The sequence below is a fragment of the Typopeltis vanoorti genome, chromosome 5, assembly GCF_054136105.1.
Source record: "Typopeltis vanoorti isolate ZY-2024b chromosome 5, IOZ_Tvanoo_1.0, whole genome shotgun sequence".
Taxonomy (NCBI): domain Eukaryota; kingdom Metazoa; phylum Arthropoda; class Arachnida; order Uropygi; family Thelyphonidae; genus Typopeltis; species Typopeltis vanoorti.
In genome coordinates, this window is record NC_143553.1 from 13,639,227 (window position 1) to 13,662,949 (window position 23,723).

The 23,723-nt window shown below is 37.6% G+C and overlaps 1 protein-coding gene across 4 annotated transcripts in view; it reads right to left on the reverse strand.

Annotated features, from left to right (window-relative positions):
* Positions 1–23,723, reverse strand: part of LOC150106232 (voltage-dependent calcium channel subunit alpha-2/delta-3-like) — a 2,133,114-nt gene that overhangs the window by 189,614 nt on the left and 1,919,777 nt on the right. For all 4 annotated transcript variants that reach the window (XM_090393048.1, XM_090393049.1, XM_090393047.1 and 1 more), the window contains one exon: positions 16,491–16,549. In XM_090393048.1, coding sequence (XP_090249174.1) covers positions 16,491–16,549 — 59 coding nt within the window. The remainder of the gene's footprint in view (positions 1–16,490; positions 16,550–23,723) is intronic.

Genomic DNA, 23,723 nt, shown 5'->3' on the forward strand with positions numbered 1-23,723 from the left:
TAAGTCTATAGACCAGTTCACCATGTGACGTATTAAATCGTTGGTGTCATTGTGATTCTTTAGTGTTGGATCTGTGACTAGGACACGGTAGGTTGATGTATCCGACAGTAAGCTGTTAATCTTATCTTTGTAATCACTGGTGTTTAAAATCACTGTTGAATTTCCCTTATCTGCCTTCAATATGATAATGTCTTTCTTTTTCTTCAAACTAAACAATGTTCTTTCTTCCAGAGTAGTGATGTTTTTGTTAGGAGTTCTGGAAGATGAGAGGATCATACTACTATTTAATCTAATATCATTAGCTATGGGTTCCGGTAACGACGAGACTGCCTTTTCTATATTACAAATGATATCCACTTTAGGGACATGATCAGGTGTTATCGCAAAATTGAAACCTTTTTTAAGTATATTGATCTCTGGCTCTGTTAATACGTAATCCGAAAAATTAAAGATAACTTTGCTCTCTGGTAGAGGTTTTGACGTAAAATGTTTTGTATAAAGATCGTTAAATTTTTTGATTTGGTTTGCTTGTTGTAAAGGCTTTATCATAGCTAATAGTGACCATTCTGTCCAAATGCGACAATATATCTTGGTCTAAAGTACTAGAGATATCGTCATAAATCTGATAACATTCTAAATCTATTTGGCTTAAAAGAAATCTGGTATGCTGTATCCATTCACGTAGAAGTGCCAAAGATGTTTTAAAATAAATATGTTTCGCTCGTCTTGAATGGAATTGTTCTTTTAAAAATAGAAACTTTGGAATAATCTTGTTGTCTCGACATCTTTTCAAAAAAGTGAGGTGATTTAATAGTTTGGCCTTTTTACATTTAAGGAGTTCAAAACCTTTCTTTTGCTTTCCCCCATGGATTCTATTCATGTTAAAAAACATTTAATTTTCTTGATCAAAAAGCTCTGGAATGACTTTTAATGCGATTATATTGATCAAGTGCATATAATAAACAACTATTTTATACCAACTAGTTTCACCAACTAAGGCTGTTGGCATCTTCAGGGTACATAACTGATGTAAGGCACTAAAAAGTAAAAAACTGTTACAAACTATAATCAACCGATTCCAATTATATTAAACAAAGAACGTTTTTTAGCATATAATAATAAGTATAGTTCCATGATCCAGTTTAAATGTGGGTTTTATATTTTTCTTCCATTTCTTTACTACTTCAGATCTATATAGATATTAAATAACAGTCATTCAAAATAACATTTTGTAACTTGTTCTTTGATTCTTACAGCTATTTGGTTGTTTTAATACATGTTAGTTATTTCTGTAAGTAGTTGATTTGGAATACTTAACTTCTTGAATATGATCAACAGTTTGTTCCTTAAGACATTTCAAAGGCTTTCTTGTGATCTACAAATGCTATGCGTGTTTCTACACTGAATTCACAATGCTTTTTCATTAGAATTTTTAATGTAAAAACTCAAGTCAAAAGACTCTGTGAGGTCTATACTATCATACAAAAAAGATAATTGAACTGTGTCTTAAAATCACTCAGATTTTCTGCACTCACCACACCTTCAAGCAATGCATTCCACTCACAAACCACTCTCAATGCAAAGAATCTGCTCCTCATGACCTTGTTCATACTCTCTGTACACTCCAGCTTCTCATAATGTCCCATTCACAAGGATAAAATACCCTAATAAACTGCCGTTGAATACTTCAACTATATCCTTTGCATCATCAGTTGCTAATCTACCATCACCATAAACTAACATCATCCTCTCATAGTCATTCTACTTTACTTCTACTTGCTACATATTGAAAGAACTCATAAATATTTATCTTGGTTTGATTGTCTCATTGCTATTCATACTGCACTTCTGCTGTCTTTACCAACTGAATCACCTCCCTCTATTTCTCTTTGTACTCTTCATGCAACTGATTATTACAAACATTCATCTTGTGTCACGTCCACTGTCTTCTTCTTCTTCCAGACTGCATGCTTAATCTCTCCATTTTTCTATTTTACTCCCATCTAATTTAGCTTTTTCACTTTGAAATACACTTAGACATCACTGCTCTTAAATATCTCTTGATCAATATTCAAGCAGCATCTGTATTCTTTCCACTCAACTTCTTCTTCATGCTATAACTCCCAGATGTTTCCTAAGCTTTCTACTTCTTTTTTCACCTTACAGCTCCAGGTTGTCTCTTAAGCTTTTCAAAATCACTGACTCTGTAGTTTTGTATATATCCCTCCTTCCTACAAGTTCTCATGACTGGCAACAATATAGTTGACCCTTTATGGTCACTCTCACTGCTTGAGAGAAGATTACACAATCTATCCACAAGCACATCCACCGATGATATGATCAGATCTAGGACTCTCAATTCATTGTGCGCAATGTTACATATTGCCTAAGATAGTTGTCCCTTAAGAACTCAAGAAATTCATTCTCATTATTCCCTCATGTCATCTCTTCATCCCAACTGATATTGCATAATTACAATCATCCATAATGATCACCTTTCTCTTGCTCACTAAACCAATTTGGGGGGATGGGCCACGTATATTAAAAAAAAAAAATAATAATATAAAACAATGTTTTATACTATTTTATTTATAAATTGTTTATATTTCTTTTATATAATAATAATAGAAAACAATAAAAAAACATCTTTCATAGGTCCAGAATAATAGATAACTGATAAGTGTTGCCATAGCTTATGACATATAGACAAAGCTCTCTGGATGGAAATACCTGATGATGCAAAGAACATTTATCAGAACTTTTCAGTTGAAGGTGAGTTAATCAGCCTTGTATGGTAGCAGAGGAGTTTCCCCTTCTGGAAATCTACCGTATTTATTGCCTTATAAGTCTTCTGATGTGCTTTATGTACCTAAAATTTATCTGAAAATTAGGATGTGTCAATGTGTCTTATAAACTGGTGAATCTTATAGTGCACCTTATACACTAATGTATTTTTTATGTATATGCAGTTACGGTGCATCATCACTTGTCAGTAATGCATGATCAGTTTGAATAATTGCACTGTTAATGGTCAGGCATTTAAACTAGAAATCAATACATTGTTATATTTATTTTTTTTTTTATAACCCATGGATTCTATGAAGCACACACATAGCTATATGATTGTGTTTAAGCATAGCGTGAGTATGCAAAAAAGAATGGCAATAGGGCAGCAGAGTTAATTTGGGCTTCCAACGGTACAAACTTGGAGGAAACAAGAGCAGAATTAATAGAAGCAATTCTAAAAAAACACAAGCTCTGCAGAAAACTGGCAAAACGGCCAGAAATTGAGAATGAATTATAAACTTGGATAACAGATCAAAGTAGATTGGGTTGATGCATATCTACAAAATTGATTATTCAGCGAACAAAATTATCGGCAACAGAAAGAAATAACATTGATTTTACATGCCCATCATCATCATGGTGCTTTACATTTATGCATATATACAAAAACAAAACTATCACAAAAAATGCCAGATGAATTCGAAAATAAAATTGAGTTTCACAAATTCATCATAAAAGCTAGAAAACATAGATAGATAGCTAATATGGATGAAGTGCCTCTGACTTCTGATGTGCCCTCGAACAACACTGTTGATCCAAAAGGTAAAAAAAAAATTATTGCTAAAACTTCTAGTCATGAAAACACCCACTATACTGTTGTTTTGTCATACTGTGTGGATGAAAGAAAATTGCCACCTTGTTTAATTTTTAAAAGATAAACAATGCCCAAAGAAAAACTTCCCAAAAGAGTTTACATTCATATTCATCCAAAAGGATGGATGGATAAGGGATGAAGTTATGTATAAAGAAGATGTGGTCTGGATGTCCTTGCAGTTTATTTATGTCAGAAACCTGCTTTGTTAGTATGGGATCAGTTTAGATGCCATAAAACCGTAGTTTTTAAGAATTCACAAAATGAATACAAAAATAGCTGTAATCCCAGGAGGACTCACCTTTCTGCTTCTACCTTTAGATGTATTAATAAACAAACAAATTAAAGGATTTATGAAGGAAAAATGGATCATTTGGATGCAATCTCCAAATTTTGAGGAGACATGTACAGGTAGGAGAAAGAAGGCCACAATTTTGCAGGTGTGAAAATGGGTAAAGAGTTCATAGAATGAAGTGAAACCTGAAATTATAATAAAATCTTTTCAAAAGTATGACATTAATAATTCTCTTAACAGTAGGGAGGATGACTTATTATTTCAAGACAATGATGACTCGGTTTGTGATGAGGAATCAAATTCACAAAATTTTGAGAGTGAAGATCTGAAAAATTAATGAAATTTATACAAATTATTTTGTTTGTATTATTTATATATATATATATATATATATATATATATATATATATCATATTCTCGTATGTTAGATTTTTAAGTGATTTTTTGATTTTTTTATGAATAATTTTTTTTATCTAATAAATGGATAATACATGTATTTAAAAAAAAAATTAATATTTATATGAAAAATTTGATGCAGAACTTGTGTGCTGTGCATCAATAATACTGTGAAGAATTTTTTTTTTCCAAATTTTCATCATCCTCATGTGTATCAAGGATTTAGGCCTAGCATGGCCTGTTCTGGCCTTAGAAGTCATTGTTGAATCGTTTAAGAGGACGTCCTGGTTTTCTTTTTCCTAATGGCTTGTACTTTAAGGCTTGTTTGCTAATTTGTTTTTCCAAATTTTGACATCAAAAATGTGACGATTTCAATACAACAGTGCGTCTTATAAGACAAAAAATAGAGTAGGTTTTAAATCCCTGAAAACAGATGAGCTGGCCAGAAGAACACAAAGAATTAATAGTGCTAGCACACAATGCAGATAGGATTAATAGACCAATTATATAAGGTAGTATCTGGTTTCTAAGAAACCAATAATAAGTTTAGTTTAATCCTTTATCCAAGTGTGAGCAAACAAAGTTTGCACCTGAAAGAATCTTCAGGACTGGGGTAAGGTAGTGCAACACCAGGCAACTCGTTGCAAAGGTGGAGAAAGCTCTCATTACTCCTATCTCAGTATCTCCCATAATGCAAAGCACATCTCCTTGCGGATATGTGTAATGCTATGCATTAAGGCAAGGGCCACTACCCATACCAGTTTCGACCTTCATTGAGGTAGAATGGGAGTTCATGTCTCTCATCATTGGCCTTTGGAGAATAAAGCATGCTGAGGATCAGCAGACAGTAAAAGAGGAGTATGATATAAGATAGAGTAGGATAGTAGGAGGTAAAAAGAGGCCTCAGTCAACCTGTTTAGCCTGATTGGCTAATTGGTCTGTAACATATAATCTCAATTTACCTGTTCAGAAAAGGTTAAACATAGACTTTTGTCTATAGTTCTCATATTATTTTATCTAAAGTAATGATTTATTCTAGTATTAATGGAGGTTCTTTTTATGTTACTAGATATAATATCCTTATTTTTATTCCAGGTAAATATATATATATATATATATATAATTTTTTTTTTTTTTTTTTTTTTTTTTTTTTTTTTTAAAACAGGATGTAAATAATAGGACTTGTTTAAATATTTATTTTAAATCTAAAATAACGGGACTTAAGGTCCGGTAAGTAGGAATGAATAGGAACTTACTGAGGAACTTGTATACCTGGTACCACTGGGACTTAGAATGGGGAAGAGACTGGCCCGGGAGATGCCGCTCACGAGGAGCGGCACCGCCTCGCAGTAAGCCTTCGCTGCCCGGGTTCTCAGCTCTCCCCCCCTTGTTTGGAGTAAAGAAACCGTGCCAGCGAAAGCTTTGTGGCTAGGGGAAACAGAGTGGTTATTCTTTTTCCTGGGGTGGGGGGGGATGGTGGGTTTTTTTTTTTTTTTGGGTTCTAAAGAGATATACAGGGCTTGATGCGTCCCTGTATAAGAAAGCATATTATCGGTGGTTTGCAGTATTGATTCACAAATTTAAAGTCTCCTAGTAAGTGCCTTTCTTGTGCAAGAAATTTGTGTAAGTAGAAAAAGAAACCTTTTCTTATTCTTGCATACATTAAATTTGCGTCTCGTACCTGGGATTTTTTCCGTACTTTCCAGATGTGATATTTTAGTACATTGATTAGGAAGATAGTGAACTTTTGGGTTTTTTGGACTGGTGGCGGGAATTGTAGTCGTACTACCTCTTCTACTGTCAGCATGGGGATTCCCAATGCTGTGCTGAGTCTCCGCCAGATGCGTTGGGCTGGTGGGCAAAAATAAAAGAAGTGGTCCACCGTTTCCACGTCCCGGCAGACATCGCAGAATGGGTCGCACGGGTTAGGTACATACCGGGATTTCACCTGTTTCACCGGGAGCCGCCCGTAGGCTATTCTCCAGGCTAGATCCCGATGAAAAGGCTGTCCCCAGCTATTTTTGATGTTTCTGAAGAGAATTTCATTATTTGTACTAAGATTGGGTGTATCACGCCTGGAAAGTTGGAAGAAATCCCAGTATACTGCTTTGGGTTTGTGTGTGAGGATTGCTATTCCTCTGTCTCTGAGTGTTGTGATCGATTTCACTACTGTACGGTACCACTTGGGCACCCCCCTTGCGCGGGGTCCAGCATAGTCCGTGATCCCAAAGAGGGGGAGGAAAAGTCCTATAAAATATCTAATTAGTAGGCCAGAAATGTGGTTGGAGTTTAAGGCCTTCCATACGGTTTTGAACGTGTTTGCTTGTAGCAAGCTTCTGTGATCGGGCAGAGCATAACCCCCTTCTTCCTGTTTGAGTTGTAGATATTCTTTCTTTACTTCGCGTTTTCTCCCATTCCAGAAGAAATCCAGGTGTTCTTTTGATAATTTATTTTCTTGTGCCAGTGTGATGCCTGTGATATTGACAGTGTGCATCAGCATTGGGGTGACAATTGTTTTTATTACTGTCGCTCTGCCATAAAAGGAGAAGAAGGTTGGTTTGAACAGCCTTATCCTTTCCCTGCTTGTCTCCTGCAATTTTTGGATTGGTAGTGCTAGGGTGTCTGAAAAGGGCACGCCTAGTATAGTTAGAGGCTGTGTCTGTAGCGTTAAACCGTAGGGAAGTCCAGTGCTATGGAAATTTCCGAAACTTTTGATTTTGGTTTTTTGTGCGTTAACGCGAAGACCACTGACTATGCTGAATTTTTGCAGCGTGTGCAGATAGATATAGATGGACTCAGAGTCTCTGAGTGTAGCCACTACATCGTCTGCATATGCCACTATTTTGCATTGTCTGGAGCCTTGGGGCAGTGGAATACCGTTAATTGCGGGGGTGTTATCAATTCTTTTGATTAGGGGTTCTAATACTAGGGAGAAGAGGAGGGGGCTTAGCGGGCAGCCTTGCCTAACCCCTCTCTTTATGCGGATTGGTTCTGTTAGAAACCCATTAATAGATAGTTGGGTCGTGGCTTCCGCATACATGTTTTTAATTGTACGCCGAAGTCTCGGGCCCACGCCTGTTTTTAGTAGGATGTTCTGCAAGTACCTGTGGTTGATGCTGTCAAACGCTTTCTCCAGGTCGGTGGAGAGAAGTGCCAGGGGGTATTTTTTCTCTTTGGCCAGTTTGATCAAGTCTCTTAACAAAAAGAGATTGAATTCCATAGATCTACCAGGGATCCCATAGACCTGTGAGCTTGTTATTATTTTTCCGATACCACCCTTAAGGCGCGTGCAGATAATTTTTGCAAAAATCTTGTAGTCTACATTGGTTAGGGAGATTGGACGCCAGTTATTCGACAAAGTCCGATCTCGGTCTTTCTTGGGGATAAAGATGGTGTGGCTCTTAACGAATTCCTCGGGGATGTTTCCCGAAGTGAGGAATTCGTTAAAGATGTTTATTAATGCTGCCAATGCAAATTCCCAGATAGATCTATAGAATTCTATCCCCAGTCCGTCTGGTCCTGGGGTCTTCTTTGTTTTCATCATTCTGTACGTGGCCTTTAATTCGGCTGCAGTTATCGGCCTGTCCTGCAGGGCACTAAGATGATCAGGAAAACGTGTTGCGTCCCACTCACTGAAGTCATCCGTGCCCTGAAGATATCGATATACTGCTGATGAAAGTGACCGAGTATTTCGTGGGTTGAGCGTAAAATCTGGCCCTTCTCCTCGATCTGGTGAATCGTTTTCTCATCATTAGCCGCCACCCGTTGTTGGTTGTAGAATGCGGCGGAAGGTGTTTCCAAATGTCTGAGATAGAGTCTCGTTCGAAAGTCGAGGTCCTCGACTCTACTCTGCCGCTCTTGCTGCAGTTCTATTTCTACTTGTCTGATGAGATCTCCGCAGGGAACTCCGCTCCGTTCGTTTGTCCGGTACCAGCCGAGTTCCCTGTAGAGATCCCTCAGCCGTTTGCGTTTTTGGTAGGCCCTTTCGCGTCCACATTTTTGGAACAGTTCCCTAGCCTGCCTCTTGAAGGTCAGCCAGTTTTCCCAGTCCCAGTTGGTGTTTGTCCATCCGTCACAGAGGTTCTGTAGCTGGTCGCTGAAAAGACTGGGGAAGGTAGGAGGGAGCCTCCAAGGACCTCTGGCTGTTTCCATCACCTCTGGGAGCGTGATTTTTAGTATGACCATCTTGTGGTCGGTTGTCAAGTTATGCACTGCGGTGTGACGTATCCTCTGAACATATTGTTCCAGGTTTTGGGACACGTACACCCTGTCTAGTCTTGTCGATATCTGGCCGCGGCCCCACGTAGTTTCTACTTTGGCGGGGTTATTCCGCCTCCAGATATCGACGAGGTCAAAATTTATACAGCATCGATTTAAAGCGGCAATGCCGCCAGTTCCGTTGTTTGCGTTCCCGCCTATTTTGTCTAGACGTGTGTCTTCCACACAGTTCCAGTCTCCTGCAACTATTAGGTGTTCTGCTCCCAGGAGATAGTTTTCAAGGGCAGAGAAGAAACCACTTCTGTGGTATGGATTGTTCGGGGCGTAAACTGCAGCAAGTCGGATGGTACGGCCACCGTACTTCCAGTCCACCGTTACTAGGCGTCCTGTGGCGTCTTTTTGGACGTTGAAGAACCCCCCCGCGATTGGGGGACGAATTAGTATCCCCACCCCTCGCGAGTGAGCGTCCCCGAAGCACCAGTAGCTGGTGACCGGATAGCTTCTTGAGAAGTTCTCCACGTCCCAATGCTTATAGAAATGGGTTTCTTGTATCAGGAGGATATTAATTTTGTGTGTTAACATTAGCCTCCAGACAGCGCTTTGCGCAAAGGGGTTGCGTAGTCCGTTAGTGTTTAAAGTTGCGATTTTAACTTCCATGTTGGTGTTAGAATGAGGGGGGGCGTTATCTGGTGTTTGTTTTATGAAACCCGGTTCTGGTTCCTCGTCGGAGCTGGTTGCACTTTGAGCATCCGAGACAATGACAAGCCTGTCTGTAGAGTCCCTGTCTTCGTCAGAGTCCATTTCGTGGACTTGGGGTTGTGCCAATTGATCCATTACTGGGGGTAGGCTCTCTAACATTGTGACGTCATTGTCGAGGGGCTTTGCGCCTATTGTTCGACGTTGACCTGTGGTCTCTGTTTCGTCCTCCGATGATATCATGCTGCTTTGTTTTGCTTTTTTCTTTTCCTGTGATTCCGTTTCTCTTGCGCGCTTTGTTGGGGCGCTGGGTGTGACCTCTTCCTCTTTCCTGCAAGCTTCATGGTTTGCCACATTGATGCTGGTGATGTTCTGTGTGTGGCGGCTTGCCTTGGGTATCTTTGGGGTTTTCGTTTCCATTGCTGCTTCCTTTTCAGCCTGCTGGCCGAGCTCCGGAAAATCGCTCCTTGATATTTTCTCAGGGTTCCCGATGGGCGTTGCCCTAATCGGTGTTATGGTCCCTCCTGTTGCTTCTGAGTGTGTCTTGTACGGACTTGTGTCCAATTTGTGGGTCAGAGCCCCACACTTAATACAGGGTTCTGTACAGCTTTCCATTTTATGCTTTGACGATTTGCAATTTCTGCATTGTATTCGAGGGCAATCTGCCCCAAGGTGTTCCTCCGAATTACATCTAAAGCACCTTTTTTTCACACCTGGGTAGTTCACCATTACCCTCGTTCCCCCCAAAAAAACAAAATTGGGGACTTCTTTTTTCATGTCAATCTGGATTTCAACGTCTCCTGTTTTCCATCCTTTATAGTCTGCATACTCCATTGCTTTAATCTCGTGAATTTCCCCCCATTGGCTAAAGAATTTCTTGACTTCAGGTTCGTTCTCTAGGTATTCTAGTGGAAACCTGGTTATTTTTAGCGTTTTTCGTAGGCTCCCTACTAGAAACGGTCTGATTGTTTGTCCACAACAAATGAAACCCTCTAATAATTTCTTTTTTGTTTGTTCGCTTTTCACCACTATTTGAAATCTATTGTTCCCATAAGGTATAAAACCGTATATATTTTCAGCCCCTACTGTTTCGATTAGAGCTCTCGCTAACGCCCGCTGATCTACGGGCTTCGTGAGCTCGATACCGAGCGTCCTAGTTCTAGGCAAAAAATGCGACATGGTTACAGAAATTCCTGACTACTGGGTGTAGAAAGGGAATGTAGGGGGGGGGGCAAAATCGAGGAACGTTGGGCGTTCCTCGCCGCAAACAAAGCGATACCAGAATAGACGGATAAAACAGGCAATAAAAAGAAAAAAGGTCTTACCAAAGCTGGGGTACTACTGCGGAATCTGAGCATGGAGCTCTCTTTTCGGGCCGTTGAAACTGGATCTTCTTGAGAGGTAGACGTCTGCCTTCGGCCGGAGCTTTCTCGGGGGTCCTCGGGAACTGTCTCTGGAATCCGCTGCGTTCTGTCGATGTCGATATTGAGGTCTCTTCAGTGGGAGCCAGGCCCAGATTGAGGTCTCATCAGTGGGAGCCAGGCCCAGTAGTGGAGATACAAAGGCAGAAGCAATGAGAGGTCATCCTAACCTATAGGAGTTGCCAAAGGGTGTGCAACCTTATTATTAAATTACTCCGGATTCAGAGAAAGATGTTGAAAGTTTATTTTTCACTTGGTTAGACTATAATAAGTTTAATTTAATCCTTTATCCAAGTGTGAGCAAACAAAGTTTGCACCTGAAAGTATCTTCAGGACTGGGGTAAGGTAGTGCAACACCAGGCAACTCGTTGCAAAGGTCGAGAAAGCTCTCATTACTCCTATCTCAGTATCTCCCATAATGCAAAGCATATCTCCTTGTGGATATGTGTATATGCCTTAATGCATAGCATTACATATCTCCTTGCGGATATGTGTATATGCCTTAATGCATTGCATTACACATATCCGCAGAGAGATGTGCTTTGCATTATGGGAGATACTGAGATAGGAGTAAGAGAGCTTTCTCCACCTTTGCAACGAGTTGCCTGGTGTTGCACTACCCTACCCCAGTCCTGAAGATACTTTAAGGTGCAAACTTTGTTTGCTCACACTTGGATAAAGGATTAAACTAAACTTATTATAGTCTAACCAATTGAAAAATAAACTTTCAACATCTTTTTCTGAATCCGGAGTAATTTAATAATAAGGTTGCACACCCTTTGGCAACTCCTATAGGTTAGGATGACCTCTCATTGCTTCTGCCTTTGTATATCCACTACTGGGCCTGGCTCCCACTGACGAGACCTCAATAAAGGTCGAAACCGGTATGGGTAGTGGCCCTTGCCTTAATACATAGCATTACACATATCCGCAAGGAGATGTGCTTTGCATTATGGGAGATACTGAGGAGATAGGAGTAATGAGAGCTTTCTCCACCTTTGCAACGAGTTGCACTACCTTACCCCAGTCCTGAAGATACTTTCAGGTGCAAACTTTGTTTGCTCACACTTGGATAAAGGATTAAACTAAATTTATTATAGTCTAACCAAGTGAAAAATAAACTTTCTAAGAAACCAAGTTACTTGATCATGGCAGGCATTTGAGTGTAACATGAAAAGTACAATGAGATGAGATAACAGAATAAACAAAGAAAGTATTGTGAGGAGCCAAATTAATGAATTTATATGAAAAAATATGTGTAGATAATGATGGTAGTAGTGGTTCTGCATAGTTGGACAGTTCTTTGCATCATAGATGGATTTTAAATGAAGGTCTTACCATTAGGGTTTGTCAGTTTTTAAAAAATGGGTTAAAAATGATTTTTTTTTTTGGATAAATTTGTAAAATTCGAAAACTGGTTTTTAAATTAAAATAAAAAAACGGTTTTAGATACTAGAATTAATATGTAAAAATTAATTAATTATTTAATTAAAAACGTTAACATTTTGATTTGAAATCACCTTAGGCACAAGCATATTGTAGTAAAACTAATCTTCATGAGTCAGGTGAATGCTTGACATGCAAATCCACAAATGCATTCTATTATGCTATTCTATGTGGCAGGTGCAGCACACAGACTGACTGATGACATCAGCTATGTTGCTCACATGCACCCCACCAGACCAGACCAGTTTAGTCCTGCGTACTACTTGTACTACAGAGTACACAACACACGACAGTTCCATTCACTTGAGTTTGATCACAAGCAGGAATAGGAAGTTTATGTTATAGCTTGTTTTTATTCTTGTTTTAATTAGTAAAAACAACATAAATAAATTTATTAATGTCGATTCTAATAATATAACGTTCTTTCATTATTAAATTTAATGTCATCGATAAAAATATTTCATTTGATTTTTAGACCAAAATGAATGTTGCAAATAAGTCAGGGGTTTGGGATAATTTCAAAAAGGTTGAAAAAGACAAGGCATGCTGCAATCATAGATTATTATAATAAAATAAAATGTTGAGCTGCAAAGGATCATCTACAAGCAATCTCCATTATCATCTGAAAGTAGTTCATAAAATAATAATCAACAAGAAAACAGAAACGATTGACAAGCAAGAAACCTCCCTGGGCCCTCCCTCCTGCCCACAAGTCAAAAACAAGCCAGTATTTTTAATTTCGTGAAAAGGAGCAGTTTAGATGAAATTATATCAAAACTTGCTGAAATGGATGGATTGTCCATTAATAGCATTACAACAAGCTCGTTCATATGAAAGTCATTGCAACAAAGAGGATATTCATTACCAAAAAAACTCTCGAGTAACGGATCTCATTCATAAGTTTTATGAGAATGCCAAACGTCAAACTATAAATGAATTGGACTGTATTAAGAAGAATTGGAAAAAATTTTCTATATCTTTAGAAGTGGACTAGCAAAAGAAATCACAGATATTTGAATATCAATGTACACCATTTTGTGGAAGATTTTAATTTGGGCTTAGTTCCAATAGCTATTTCCTGAAATGCTAAGAAAACATCAGAATTAGTTTCTGAAAGGTTACAAATTTTTAACTTGTAGCCTTTCAGAATGTAGGTCTGTAGGAACATCCCACTAAATCTCTAATCCACCATCATGTTTATCCTCCACATCCTGCCAAAAAATGCTATACCATTCTATTTCTGTTAAAACATCCTTCTCAAGTTAACCAAGTTTCACTTATATCAACAACTTTTGGAGAGGCAGAGTCAATCTATCCAACAAATTCATTTCCTTTATTTCTAATGCTCCTAGCATTTGTACACAGGAAAATTAGTGCATTGCCAGTATTCTTATAGCCATTGTTATTCCTCTCATACTTTACCTGGCTATGAAATATAGTATACACCCTCTCATTTCTCAAACCACTATCCCCCTGAGGAATGTAGAATGCTTTCTACATTCCACCTAAGCAGTTCTAGTTTCCTTGTCTTGATACACTCAGTTGCCCAGAAAAACAACACTCTCGCCAAATGCCTGTGCTCCTCTGCATTCAAATGTAATCCATCTCTTGCATACAACTCTCTTCTATCCTCAGACATACGCCATATATCCACATATTCCAGACATCTTTTCCTGCACATTCTCGTTATCATCTTATTTATTATTACCACTCTTCTCCTCCACTTCGCAATATCATACCAAGGCAATAAACTTACCACATTTCCTCAGACACATTTCTGCTGCACTATCTCTAACATCAACTTCAAATCTTGTGATATGCAATTCATAATACATCTCGTGTCATTCGTCCCATCCATTACTATCATCTCTTCCACATTTTCATCCCTCTTCACTGCCAGTGAACAGTCTCTATTGTTCCCAGGCATGCACTCATCTGGCACTCTAGTCTGCACATTCTGAACCATTGAGTCTCCATACATGATGCTCCAGACAGATTCATTCATCCTTCTCTCACTGGCATCCCCCCAACTATTACAGTTTTCAATCTCTCTCTTTCTTCCACTCTCCCTTGCTTCTACATGCTCTGACTTTCTGCAATTTCTACTATTCCCTTGTTTTTCTTATTCTCTCTGCTTCCTTACACCTACTCTCATTCTTCTCACATTAGCCAAACTCTCAATCCTCCTAACATCTTAATTTACCCTTCTAAACTCAGTCTTTATCCCTTCAATATGTGTTCTGAGCAGTTCCATTTCTTTCTGCATACACTCTGCTTTTAATTTACATTCACACACACACACACAATCGTGGCCTATCATAGTTAAATCCATACATAAGCGCCTCCGTAGCGCAATTGGAAGAATGACAGTATGTTGCGCCCTTCGATTAGAAAAGGTCTACTGTAGGTTCGATTCTCATCATGATGGGAGGAATCTTTATATGAACTTTTTCAATTGAAGGTGAGTTAGTCGATTTCATATGGAGGTAGCAGGTTTTTTCTCCCGGAAACTCGGGGTTTTTCATCCCGCATACAGAAAAATCGGCCCTTTAGAACACATGTAATTTACAGGCAAAATATACTGGATTTGGTAGTGATTGTGGGGGAGTAGATGGCATTGATGTAGGTGATTGGTTGTAGAGGTTCTGTGTAGTAGTGGAGACGGAGAGTTGTACAGGAGGTGTCCTCCCGCTATGGGTCTTCGGACTCCTTGGAGGTGTCATGAATAATAATAATAATAATAATATCTTTAATATTCTCCCCACCTTCCATCACTTTACTGGTATCCACAAACTAAATTTCCCCCATCTCCAAAACACAAACTTCTCATGATACAATACTGATAAATCACAAGATTGAGATACTGATGTCTCCAGCACTTCCCACTGCCTACATTTCACGCACGCATACATATTCCTGTCTCACACCTACCACATTTTTAAACAGAATGCACACATACCACATGCGTATCAAGCAAGAAAATAATCAACTATGCTATGATTAATGTAGTCTTTAAATGGTGGATGACTATTTCAATTGCTAAAACTGGCAGCCCATGTTGAATATATTGATACAGTTAGATACAATACTGAGACAATAAAATCCTAATAAAATACCAAAGAAACATACAAAAAAATTGACAATTTGAATAGTGTAAACTTAAAAACCAGTATTGGCAACAAAAGAAAAACAATAATATCTTTCCCTTACTACTTCTAATTTTTTTTTTAACAGCACACGACAAAAGTTGCCTCCATGCTATGTTTGCCATATGCTAGTATGTTTGGTGCACATGCTTTGTTATATTTTCACATCTTCTTTGTGCCCAAGAAGATGGTGACTAATATAAAATATTGGTGTAACGATTCATTAGTTAAATATATTTATTTAGTAATTATTATCATCAGAGTGTGTTTTCTCCACTAAATTAACATAAATGATGATCAACATCTAAGCAATCACACAGGAAATGAGGAAAATGGAGTGTAATGTTATCAGCAAACCTATGCATGGGATTTGAGATTAGTGAGAGATGGTCTTTAATATTAATACAAAAGAAGAAGAGCGTGGATAAAAGTACAGAACCATGGGGTACCTTTCCAAAGACAGAAAAATCTGATGAGAAGAAATCTTCCACCAAAATTATCAGACAGGAAGCTGTCAACTCCGTCACAAAGAATAGAAGTGATACCACAAGACAACAAGATTGTAACATGCCTCCATGCTATTGGGCAGATGTCAGATGAGTATGACAGCTTGTGCAAGCTATATAGTTTGGGTGTTAATTCTGGAGCAAGAGTTTTTAGCACAACTGGAATCATACCATTTGGACTGAGAAAATTTTTGGTGTCTAGATTAGTGTACCTTCTGGTGAAAGATCAGGTGGAGGGATGCTATGAGTTGTATGTAGTATAGTGGAATGTGATTTTTCTTGCCAGTCTGTACAACAGTTGGGAGAGAAGACTGATGCTAATATGTCAGCCTTATCTTTAGGTAATGTTACCATCTGAATACGTGTGTGTGTGTGTGTGTGTGAGAGAGAGAGAGAGAGAGAGAATAGAGTATGGAAGGGTAGAGGTGGAGCCTTAGAGAGGGATTAGAATGCTCAGCTGCATTTGAGCAGGAGGCATGGTTTTTGCAATAACATGAGAAAAAAATGCATATATCATTAGCATGTTTAACAATACATATATCATTAGCATGTTCAACAATACATATATCATTAGCATGTTCAACAATGCATCCATACGTTGTTGAATGCATTATTGTAACATGAGTATTAGATTGCAAAAATGACTTATATTTGCAAGTTAAATTAACCTGTTAAATTTACTAGAAGAACCTGTTTAAAACACCCTACCTGATGCTGTTACCCACTCCTTTGACCAAAAACCATAAAGACTGTATTGAACCAAAAATCTGGAGTAAAAGAATAAGTTAATATTTACCAGAAACATAGTTACATTAAACAAGGATAAATGAAAGCAAAAAAAGAAAAGTTCTATTCTTTGGGGAGTTTTTAATATTGATAAATACTAAAAAAAAATGTATGTGATGTATCATTGAGTAATCACAAAGTATGGTATTTAAGAATACTAAGCACTGTTTTTTACATATAAATATCCTAATAAATAACCATATACATTCAAAAAAACTTAACAGTACCTGAAAAAGCCTATCAGTTGGCTGTAGTCTCATCTGCAATAAAATCTTGTTTAAAGACATCAGGACCTAATTTCCCTATAGGTAATTAGGTACTTATCTGAGATTAAAATTGTTACTTAAATGAAGTAATCACATAAGTACTTTTTTAAGCCAGAATTTCCAACCATGTTTTTTGGATCATTCTTGGTGCAAAGTATCATGTTCATGTTGTAATGGCTAAAATCAAGAAGAAAAAAGAATGATGATTATAAAGTACGATGAATAAGTTATAAAAATGAGGAGAGTTCTGAATTTAATCTTCTTTAAACCTTTTTAAAGGTTTAAATTCATATGGAATCGAATTTTCATAATTAACTTTAATGGAATTAGGTTTCAGAGGTAAACAGTAGACTCAACTATACAAACATTACTGAAGAAATATTGAAACAGTTCAAAAGCAAGAATCAAAACTTGGATTCTTATTGGCAAAATCTGAAGAAAAATTTATTGATTCAGCTAGGAAGGCATGTGGTGAAGTTATTTGCAAGAAGAGTAAATAATAAGAATACCATGGTGACCACAAGAAGTTAAAAAAGGAGTCCTGGAAAAGAAGAAAGGTTCTGAAAATTCCCCACAAATAAGTCTGCAGATGTGTCAAAACAATACAGAGAAAAATGTAAGAGAGCTAAACTATGTGCGAAAGTAGCTAAACAATATCACAGAAGACTTTGTTAAGAATATAGAAAGTAAATATCAAGAAGGTGGAAAATGTTCTGGAGGTTATTGAAAAAGCTTAGAAATGGATAAAATGACATGAAAACTGCAGATAAGAATATTCAAGATGTCTGGAGTAATTACTTTGAAAGACTGTTAGACAAACCAAGCAGTGACAAAACCATACCAGAAAATTTTGAGTATATATCAATACTTGAGGGAGATAAAGCCGTCAAAAAATTGAAATGTGGAATGGGCTGGAGTAAATGATATTCAATCAGAAATGCTTAAGTATAAAGATATTGCAGTGGCTACACTGTATAATTCAGAAGGTCAAATTCCCAATGATTGGAATAGATCTCTCATACCCATCTATTAAAAAGGGAATAAAACTGAATGTGAGAATTACAGAGAAATTTCTCTAATATTATTATTATTATTATTTGATATTTCAAGGGAGCCTAAGACTCATCGAGGGAGGTCACCTATTCTACAGCTCTCCGTCTCCACCACTCAACCTCATCCACCAACCGCATCATCTACTCAAACGCCATCTACTGTCCACCACTACCTCTAGTATTTTCACAGACAATCACAAACATCCATGCCCACAGCAGGATTTCAACCCGCAGCCTTTTGGCTGGAGAGTGGATACGCTAACCATTCGGCCAACCAGGCTGGCAATAACTGTTCCAGGTAGGATTTATGCAAGCATGCTTGAAAAGAGGTCAAGAAAGATTGTGGAAAAGAAACTTGATGAAGAACAAGCTGGATTCAGGCAAATTGAGGTTGTCAGGATCAAATTTTCGCTTTAAGACAAATAGTTGAGAAATCATGGCAATATAATAAAGATCTTTACTTAAGTTTTGTTGATTTGGTAAAGGCATATAACAAGGTTCACAGGAAAAAGCTTTTCTACAGTCATACGGAGTAATTGAACATTATACAGAGAAATACATAGGCTATATTTAAGTTGGAAATCAGCAGTTACAATTGAAGAGAATAGAGAAAGACAATTTGATGTAAAATCAGGTGTAAGATAAGGATGCAAATTATCTCCACTATGCAAGTATTTTTGTAAGTATACTTGAGAAATTGCCAAGAAAAATTGTGGAAGAGTTACTGGGAGAAGAACAAGTTGGATTCAGGCCAAAGAGAGGTTGTTCGTGATCAGATTTTCATTTCAAGACAAATAGTTCAGAAATCATGGGAATATAACATGGATCTGTATTTAAATTTTGTAGATTTGGAAAAGGTACATGACAAGGTGCCAAGCCATTCAAAATGCTTCAGTTTTATGGTGTAAATGGGATACTATATTAAGCGATACTTAGTCTATATTTGAGTTTTAAATCAGTAATTAGAATTGATGGAGGTTCAGGAAGCTGGTTTGATGTAAAATCAGAGGTAAGATAAGGCTGCACGTTATGAAGGAATGTGGTATTAAACCTGAATTAAATATTGGAGATGTTGATCTTAACTCTTTACCTTATGCAGATGATCTTATACTTCTAAATAAATTCAGTCAAGTCTGAAGGACTCGCTGACTAAATTGAATAACTGTTGTAATAATTTAGTAGGAAAATCAGTATTAAAAAGACAAAGAGAATGAAAAAAGGCTGAAACATTGAAAACATCAATTGTATCCTGAATGGAGAACCTATAGAATAAGTAAGATATTTCAGCTATTTAGGCACAATTTTTAATGAAGATGGCAAATTAAATTTGGAAATAGACAGCAGAATTAGCAAAGCTGGTATAGTAGGAAGTCAAGTGAATAAATTTATATTAAATAAGAAAGAGAGAGAGAGAGAGAGAGATTAGTCAAAATACTAAACTAGCTGTATACAAGACAATGTTCAAATCAATTTTAACTTATGGATCTGAGAGCTGGGTTAGAAATAAAACTCTTGGACAAAGACTGGAGACCACAGATATGAGAGTCTTGAGAAAGATTAGGGGACTGAACAGATGGCACCAAAGGCAGTATCATATTGAAAACAAGGAAAACAAGGAAAACAAGGAAAGGGTACAAAGGCAGATAACAAAGATGGTTTCAGGACTGTACAATGTTAGTTATGAGGATCGGCTGAGGGAATGTGGACTGCAGAGTTTGGTAGATAGAAGAAGGAGAGGTGATATGATTGAGACTTTTAAACTGTTGAGAGGTGGTTGCAGGGTTGACACTGGGGAGTTCTTTTGCTTGGTTGAACAGCTGGAAGGAGTGTAACTTCCATTTTCCTTTTGTAACTTCCATCCCTGGAAGTTACAAAAGGAAACTGTAAGCAAGAGGGTGAGGAGTGGTTTCTTTGCATGGAGGGTGGTTGAACCATGGAATGCATTGCCTGATGGAGTGGTGAGAGCGAGGATGGTCAATGGGTTCAAGGAGTGGTATGATAGACTTCGTGTTTCTTAGGGGGGACCTCCCCTCGATGAGTCTTGATAGACTTTGTGTTTCTTAGGAAGGACCTCCCACGATGAGTCTTTTGACTCCATGGAGGCCTGAATAATAATAATAATAATATTAGGAAAGAACTTGACATTGTTAGCATTCAGGAATGTGTTAGCAGAGGTAATCTCAGATAGTATGGCCACTTAATTAGAATGGGAAAGATTAACAAAACAAATGTTCTTTGCCAGAATGACAGGAAAAGGACAAAGAGGAAGCCCAAGATCTAGGTGGATTGATACAGTAAAAAGTGCCTTAGACGACAGAAATATAAGATCTGATAATATTGGAGTCTTGAAAGATAATTTAATTTGAAAGAAAAATGTTGATATGAAGTTTGCAATGATGTAACTATGTAGTACTTTCATAATATCGTGTACACCCCTTGAGGGTATATGTCAAGAGTTTGATGATGATAATGGAAAGAAAGCAGCACAAAGAAATAAGTAAAATAGGTTCAGTACTCCATTCCCATCTATCCAGTTTGTGGAATATTTGCAATATTCCAGAAATTGGTTATATGGAATATTTTGAAAAATGTGCCTGATACCGCCTTTCTTAAGCCTCCTTTGGCTAAGATACATTAAATATGTGTTCTCTATTTGGCCACAGCTGGATCAACTATGTTTGGATCTTTTCACCTCCACCCTAACAGCAAGCATTCCAGAATTGAGATGCAATAGTCTGTATTTTCTAAACGGTCTAGTCACGTTTCCCAACCGTACTTTTTCTTTCTTTCTCAGTTTAAAGAAGACCCCTACTCACATGGGTAGATACATTCACATACTTTTCCATCATCCACCACTCCCAAACAATATAGTATCATAAAAACTCCTTGTTCAGTGCCCCCAACCTTTTATTTAAACAGGCTTCACTCACACCTGAACTTTCTTTTGTTTGTTATACTTTCCTGTTCAATGGTTACAATGCTTGCTAAAAGGATTCTAAAAAATAGTTGTTCCTCACATTCTTCTCAAGATACATATTACATAAATGCTATTACTATTTTCTGCATTCAGATGACCTCAGAGAAAACAGCCAGAACTTTAAAGAAATATAATCTCTGCACTGCATTAAGATCTCATAGGAAGCAAGTTGCCCTTATACACTTTGTTAAGATCAACTCACATCCCTCTGTTCCAGGAGTATACAAGGTTACTTATTCTTGAAACTTGTCATATTATGGACAAATTATGAGATATGCGAACATCTGTCTTGAAGAATGCAAATAATATGGCCTACATCATAACTATGGTCAGTCACTTCTAGCTGACTGCCTCAGATAACTTGCACAGAATCAAACGGAAAAATAAACCATCATGCTTGCTTAATCAAAACAAATACAAGGGACATCCAGAAAGTAAGTTCCGATGGGCTGTCAGAGAAACAAAAATATACTTACAAAAAAAATTTTATTGGAAATAAAGTTTTTTCCGCAATTGTTTGTGCACTTATCATAACAGGGCACCAAGAGCTGTATACCTTCATCGTAGAAGGTTGCCACCTGTGATACAAACCACATATTGACTGCTTCTTTGACCTTGTTGTCATCTTGAAACCACCAGCCACCAAGGAAAGATTTCAGATGTTTGAACAGATGAAAGTCACTTGGCACGAGGTCAGGACTACATAGGGGATGATGGAATTGTTCCCAGCTGAAGGTGGTGAGAAGTTGTTGCGTTATGCCAACCATGTGTGGGTGGGAGGTATCATGAATCAAAACAACGCCCCTGGTAAGCATGCCATATTGTTTATTCTGGATTGTACGACACAGTTTCTTAAGGGTTTGGCAGTACATACTCACGTTGATTGGGGAGCCTTGACCCAAGAAGTCTACCAGCTAAATCCTTGTCTGTCCCAAAACACAGTGAACATGATTTTCCGAGTGGAAACCATTGTCTTCAATTTCGTCTTGATTGTGATGAGGCGTGCCTCCACTCCATGGACTGTTGTTTGGGTCTCCATTCATAATCGTGCACACCTGTCCTTCCTTCATTAAAAAGTCTTACCCATCTTCATACCATTGAATCACTCATTGCGTGTTCTCCATAAACCTCAATAATTTGTCAATGAATTTCAGCTCCTTTAATGTTCCTCGCATTCAAGAAACGGATAACTGATCTAATTTCATGAGGCGGGTGATTCGATTTAGACATTATAAACACACCTAGAAGCGTACACACTGCGAGAATGTCTGAAAATGGCACCAACGGCTTGCTAACGAATCAACAAACTCAGCATGCATGCGCACCGTTGCGATCGCAGCACTGTAGTGAAAATATTTAAAAATGGAACTCACTTTCTGGACGTCCCTCATACAAAATGTGATAGACTTGTTTTTTGGAATCAGCAATAGATTTTTTGAAAAAAATGTAATCTAAATAAAAATGGTTGTGTTAACTCTCCAGCCAGGATGTCTATAGACATCGAGCTAAATCTGGATATGATTCTGTAACACCTATTGACTAACATGGATAAGGAGTGCAATTTGGTCTCACTATTTCATCCACCTTGGCAGTAGGGAGGTTAAACTTAACAAGATTTTAAACATTAATCTGGAGGGAGTCAGCCAGGGTGCGAGGTTATAGTCTACGTATTACAAGGCAGCAGTGAAAATAAAGATAAGTTTTTGTTATAATTAGAGTTTTTACTTTAAATTTGTGGGGAATCTATGTTACATAGAACACATACTCTGTGGGTTGTTTGCAGTAGGGGAATTTGTACTTAAACATAAAATTTCAGTATAGTTTGTTAGTATTCTTTGCGCAGTGTTTGAATAATGGTGGCAGCCACAATTCAGTTTGCCAATAGCTTATCATCAAGTCTGCCAGCATTTAAAGACTGCTTTGTAAAAAAAAAAAAAAATTGGATTTTGTGGTATGCAGTGCTTGCAACATGTATGCATCCCGACAGTTAAAAATATGACAGGTGAGAGATCGGGAAGTGCATATCTACATAAAATGTAGAAAATGGGAAGAACGTTGTGAATTAGAAATGAGCATAACAGACCTAGGCAGTGTTATGGCATAAAAGGGTGAATACCAACTGAGAGAGATGAGTAGTATGATTGAGGATGAAGAAAATAAGTAGAATGTGAATGAAAATATAAAAGTAAGGAGTGTGGTAGGTTTGAAGTGTCATGAAGTTTTTGAAGATGGTGTTGACTGGGAGGATGAATGTTGAGTAAGAGTAGGTAGCTTGAGAGAGAGAGAGAGAGAGAGAGAGAGATGGGCTGAAAGAAGAGATTAGAATACAGTAGTCTACTCCCTTATAGGCTCCACGACTCCCCTTCTCAATTGTGGATACCCAAAACAGTAGATAGTACTGAACCCTATATATACTATACTATGTTTTCCCTATATATATATACATATATATATATATACATATATATATATATACATATACATATGTTAAAGATACCAAGCAATTTTAAACCTGGTTTTACTCCTTTTCCCAAGTAAGCAAACAGACTAAAAGTCTGTTGAAAATTTATTTATCACTAGGTTAGACTATAATAGATTTAGTTTAATCCTTTATCCCAGTGAGAGCAAACAAAGTTTGCGCCTGAAAATATCTTCAGGACTAAATATAGTGTTGTACTATCTTATCCAGTAAGTAGTGCAACACCAAGGCAACTCGTGGCAAAGGTGGAGCAAGCTACCAGGCACTTCTAACCCAGTATCTCCCATAATGCAAAACACATTTCCTATGTGGATATGTATACTGTTATGCATTATGCATCCACATAGGAAATGTGTTTTGCATTATGGGAGATACTGGGTT